General features: G+C 42.9%; 1 protein-coding gene across 1 annotated transcript; it reads right to left on the bottom strand.

The window, feature by feature from the left end:
* Positions 1 to 338: 338 nt before the first annotated feature.
* Positions 339 to 586, bottom strand: LOC145543056 (diphthamide biosynthesis protein 3-like). The gene is made up of 2 exons (XM_081583312.1): positions 477 to 586; positions 339 to 402 (listed from the first exon to the last, which is right to left on the bottom strand). The coding sequence occupies exons 1-2, from the start codon at positions 584 to 586 to the stop codon at positions 339 to 341; spliced, it is 174 nt and encodes a 57-aa protein (XP_081439438.1).
* Positions 587 to 6,000: the final 5,414 nt, after the last annotated feature.

The raw sequence follows: 6,000 nt of genomic DNA, 5'->3' as shown, positions 1-6,000 counted from the left end.
CCTTTACCCTCCTGCTCTCCGCCCAGATGCCCCTTCCCAATAAAGTCTCTTGCTTTGTCAGCACCTGTGTCTCCTCAGACAACTCATTTCTGAGTGTTAGACAAAAGACCCCCTTTCAGGCCCTGGAAGGGGTCCCCCTTCCTGCAACAGTTAGGACTCTGTGCTTCTACTGTAGGGGGCATGGGTTTGATCACTGGTTGGGGAACTAAGATCCTGAAAGCCACATGGTGCAGCAAATAAAAAATAAATTATCCCCATGTAGAAGATAGTGATTGAATTTGATTTTTCCAGGTTGGCTCATTCCCCAAAGTTCAGGCTTTGGGGTCCTAAAGTCTTCTTTAGCATTTAACTAGTTCATTAGTGGTAGAAGAGGCTGGGACTGTCTCTCTACAAGTAAACTGACCTTTGTCATAAATCACTTTTATAATGAGAGAGAAGCTAGATCATGTTGCCATGTTTCCCCATTTGCCAAATCTTCCTGGGTGATGCAGATTTTACTCCCACGTGGGCAGGGGTAGAAGTACGTCTCTGAGTTCTTTACATATTGGAAGTCCTTGATCTCAACCTCATTGTGAAACACTGCCATCGTCACTGGGGCCAGCAGAAGTCTGTCACCTCTGCTGTCCTACCCAGGCCAAGGCCAGTCCAACTTCCAGGTCCCCGACCAGCCAGGCCTATTCGTATTCTTCAGGTGAGGAAACTGAGGTTCATGGGGCCTGGGTAACTTGCTCAAGTTTAGATAGCTAAAAGAGGTAGAACCAGGATTTAAACCAATTCATGCAGTGTCAGAGCCTGGGCCCTAAACTACATATGTGCTGCTTCACTCTGCAAAAAGTTATATTCCTGGTCTCACTTCCATGGAGGGAATCACTGTGGGGTGCAGAGAAATCATTATTCTAAACCAATACCCTAATACTGTGGAAAGAATAGAATTGACTCAGGTCTTGATTGTCTTGTTATTAATGATTTAAGGAATCAGAACAACTAATGCGTTATGCCTGTGTATGAGAAACAGAAAGACATCTGGGAATGCAGGGCAAAAAGAGAACATTCATAACAATATGTGGGAATGGGCCCCCAGGGCATCTTCACTGTCTGTAAGCAAGAATGAAGTATGAATCCTCCCACCTTTGACTCCAGAGTCAAACTACAAATCAAACAGCAGGATCATTTGGTGAGGGTAATTGCCTCTGTTTAACAAAAACTATACACAGATCATCTGTCTGCCTCTAGCTATAGAGTGTAGAAGGAAAAACTACCTCCTCAGTCTTCTGAGTGATACCCTGACCACTGAGGGAGGGGGAGGGAGGGTTTTTTGAGAAACCTGCATCATTTGCTGATTGGGGAAGGAATCATGAGAGACTCCTCACATAGTCTGGTTCAACAACCATATGAAAAGGGCACTATTCTAATTCCTATTTTACAGGTGGGGAAACAGAGACACAGGAATGTTAAATAACTTACCCAAGAATGCACAACTAGTAAGTAGTAGAGCTGGGCTGTGAATCCATCTTACTCTTACTCCAGAGCTCACATGCTTAACTACCATGCTATACCACATAGAATATGATGTCCTCAGGAATCACAGACTTCTCTGGCCCAATGAGACCTTAAGGATCACAACCCAACCCAAATTACATCAGTCATCTTTGTTCTATTCAATAATATTGCCTGCTTTTGATATCCCTGAATTTTCTGCTCTTGCCTCTGAACAATAACACTAATACCACTGATCTTGTCTCCATAAACTCCTCAATCCCATTTACTTTTACATTTTCTTACAACTCTCCTCTTGTCTCCACTTTGTTTCTTTCTTTTTCTCTTGTCTTCAAGTTTTAAGCTTGGTATAACAAGGTAATAGGCATATTAAAGCCTTTAGCAAAAATAAGGACTTTGCCTGTAATAGTCCGTCCACTTGCTTTAACCCTGATAGTCTTTCAGGGTAAAACTCTCTGGGGAAAATTATGTAGCTGAAGAGGTTCTACATTCAGAGCAGAGATTTAGTTTCAATGTGTTTCTTGCTTTCACGTCCTTTGATTCTCCAGGATGCCTACTGGGAGCCTGTGTCTTGGACATGATATCTTTGGTCTGTACTGTTGAAGATGATGATAGTAGACTGATTCAGCAATATCTCTCCTTCCTCCCTTCAACCTCTTCAAATTGGGGCTGAATGTAAATGTCATATAATCTGTGATTTCTATAATACTGTGATTGTAGTGCCTTTTGTATTAGTCAGGATAGGCTGGGTTGTGCTTAAGAAAAAACGTCTTGGTGCATGCACTCAAACTGATCGTGAAACATGAGGGAAGGAGGCAGGACACAACTTGGAAAGAATGACATCCGAGGACAAAACATAAACTGATTAGAATCAAATGGGTCCAAGATGGCAGACAAGTCAGCTTCAACTGGAACTTGATCCTCAGTATACGCTCATTGTAACTCATCAGCAAGCTAAATGGCACACCCAGAGGCACCATGACAGTTCCAAGGCTGACCATCAAAGACCAAAAAGTGGGCAGTAGCCCAATTCCTAGAAAGCTCTGCCCCTTCCCCCAAATAGTTGAAATAATCTTCCCATTCATCACCCATGAAATAACCCAGCTCATAAAAGCTAAATACACCACATTTCAAGGCCACACTCACCCTCTGCAACGGCCCACACTCTTGTCGATGATGTGTTGTTGTCGTTGAGTTGCTAAATCACGTCCAGCTCTTTGTGATCCCATGGACTACAATACACCATGGTCCTCTGTCCTCCACTGTCTCCTGGAGTTTGCTCAAATTCATGTCAACTGAGTCGGTGATGCTATCTAGCTATCTCTCCCACCCTTTTCTCCTTTTGCCTTCTTGGACTATGTTTCTCTCTAAATAAATCCACTTCTTACCTATCACTTTATCTCTCACTGATTTCTTTCTGTGATGAGACATCAAGAGTCTGAGCTTCATTAGGTTCTGAAACCAGGTGTGTGATTTCAGTTGGAAGACCATGGGTTTTGGCCAGGTTTGAGTCCAAGCACATGGGTTCAAGACCTAATCTGAGGTGAAAGGTTTCATTTCCACAGCTAATATCTTAGTCATTTCAGATACTATAACAAAAATACTGGGACTTCCCTAGCAGTCCAATTAAGACTACATGCTTCAAATGCAGGGGGCACATTCAATCCTTAATTAGGGAACTAAGATCCCACAGGCCACACAGCGAGGCCAAAAAACAAACAAACAAAAAACCCCAAAATACTATAGACTAGATAGTTTATAAACAATAAACATTGTGGAATTCCCTGACGATCTAGTAGTTAGGTCTCTGCACTTTCACAGCCAAGGGCCTGGGTTCTCCAGGAACGAAGATCCCACAAGCCACAATGTGGCCAAACAAAGAAATAAACAAACAGCAAACATTTAGTTCTCATAGTTCTACAGACAGGGAAGTCCAAGATCATGGTGCCAATAGATTTGGTGTCTAGTGAGAATCCCCTTCTTCACTGATTGCAGTCTTCTCACTGTAACCTCACATGGTGGAAACAAGCATGAGATCTTTCAAGATCTTTCTATAAGGGCACTAATCCTATGCATGAGGGTGGCTGTGCTGTGCTTAGTCGCTCAGTCATTTCCAACTCTTTGCAACCGAATGGATTGTAGCCGACCAGGCTCCTCTGTCTGTGGAGATTCTCCAGGCAAGAATACTGGAGTGGGTTGCCAAGCTCTCTTCCAGGGGATCTTCCCAACCCAGGGACTGAACCCAGGTCTCCCACGTTGCAGGCAGATTCTTTACTGTCTGAGCCACCAGGGAAGCCCCATGAGGGTGGAGCCCTTCCCAAAGGTCCCACCTCCTGATACCATTGTCTAGGGTCTAAGGATTTCAACATGAATTTGGTTGTCCGAAGATGGGGATGGGACATAAACATAGTTTATTGCACTGATCAAAACCAGACTTTATCACTCACCTAAAATCTGCTGCAGAGCCATCATCTCTGTGGTTAGTTCTTCCCCTGCAATGACTTGGGAGCCTGATTCTTCCCAACATGTGACTCTGCCATCTTAATACATAGCCTATGTGCAGCACAACAGAGCAGAGACAGCTGCAGAATCATTCAGTAGCCCTTAAACGGCTGGCTTGGCCTGGAAGTGATACCTGTCACTGTTCCTTCCAGTCCATTGACCAGAATTAGTCAAATGACCCTGCCTAACTCTAACAGAACCTGATGAACAGTATGAAAAGGCAAAAAGATAGGACACTAAAGGTTGAACTCCCCAGGGTGGTGGGTGCCCAATATGCTACTGGAGATTAGTGGAGAAATAACTCCAGAAAGAATGAAGAGACAGAGGCAAAGCAAAAACAACACCCAGTTGTGGATGTGACTGGTGATAGAAGCAAGGTCCAATGCTGTAAAGAGCAATATCGCATAGGAACCTGGAATCAAGGCAAATTGGAAGTAGTCAAACAGGAGATGGCAAGAGTGAACATCAACATTTTAGGAATCAGTGAACTGAAATGGACTGGAATGGGTGAATTTAACTCAGATGACCATTATATCTACTACTGTGGGCAAGAATCCCTTAGAAGAAATGGAATAGCCATCATAGTAAACTAAAGAGTCTGAAATGCAGTACTTGGATGAAATCTCAAAAATGACAGAATGATCTCTGTTCATTTCCAAGGCAAACCATTCAATATCACGGTAATCCAAGTCTATGCCCCAGCCAGTAATGCTGAAGAAGCTGAAGCTGAATGGTTCTATGAAGACCTACAAGACCTTCTAGAACTAACACCCAGATGTCCTTTTCATTATAGGGGACTGGAATGCAAAAGTAGGAAGTCAAGAAACACCTGGAATAACAGGCAAATTTGGCGTTGGACTACAGAATGAAGCAAGGCAAAGGCTAATAGAGTTTTGCCAAGAGAACTCACTGGTCACAGCAAACACCCTCTTCCAATAACACAAGAGGAGACTCCACACATGGACATCACCAGATGGTCAATACCAAAATCAGATTGATTATGTTCTTTGCAGCCAAAGATGGAGAAGCTCTATACAGTCAGCAAAAACAAGACGGGGAGCTGGCTGTGGCTCAGATCATGAACTCCTTATTGCAAAATTCAGACTTAAATTGAAGAAAGTAGGGAAAACCACTAGACCATTCAAGCATGACCTAAATCAAATCCCTTACGTTTATACAGTGGAAGTGAGAAATAGATTTAAGGAACTAGATCTGATAGACAGAGTGCATGATGAACTATGGATGGAGGTTCGTGACATTGTACAGGAGACAGGGATCAAGACCATCCCCAAGAAAAAGAAATGCAAAAAAGCAAAATGGTTGTCTGAGGAGGCCTTACAAATAGCTGGGAAAAGAAAAGAAGCAAAAAGCAAAGGAGAAAAGGAAAGATATTCCCATTTGAATGCAGAGTTCCAAAGAATAGCAAAGAGAGATAAGAAAGCCTTCCTCAGTGATTAGTGCAAAGAAATAGAGGAAAACAATAGAATGGGAGAAACTAGAGGTCTCTTCAAGAAAATTAGAGATACCAAGGGAACATTTCATGCAAAGACAGGCACAATAAAGGACAGGAATGGTATGGACCTAACAGAAGCAGAAGAGATTAAGAAGTGGTGGCAAGAATACACAGAAGAACTATTCAAAAAAGATCTTCACGACCCAGATAATCACGATGGTGTGATCACTTACCTAGAGCCAGACATCCTGGAAGTCAAGTGTGAAGTCAAGTGGGTCTTAGGAAGCATCACTACGAACAAAGCTAGTGGAAGTGATGGAATTCCAGTTGAGTTATTTCAAATTCTAGAAGATGATGCTGTGAAACTGCTGTACTCAGTATCCCAGCGAATTTGGAAAATGCAGTTGTGGCCACAGGATTGGAAAAGGTCAGTTTTCATTCCAATACCAAAGAAAGGCAATGTCAAAGAACACTCAAACTACCGCACAATTGCACTCATCTCACACGCTAGCAGAGTAATGCTCAAAGTTCTCCAAGCCAGGCTTCAA

This window comes from Giraffa tippelskirchi, chromosome 3 (assembly GCF_054371585.1).
Source record: "Giraffa tippelskirchi isolate mGirTip1 chromosome 3, T2T-mGirTip1v1.2.pri, whole genome shotgun sequence".
NCBI lineage: Eukaryota > Metazoa > Chordata > Mammalia > Artiodactyla > Giraffidae > Giraffa > Giraffa tippelskirchi.
Note: the sequence above shows the minus strand (reverse complement) of the source record. Positions and strands in the feature narration are given on the sequence as shown.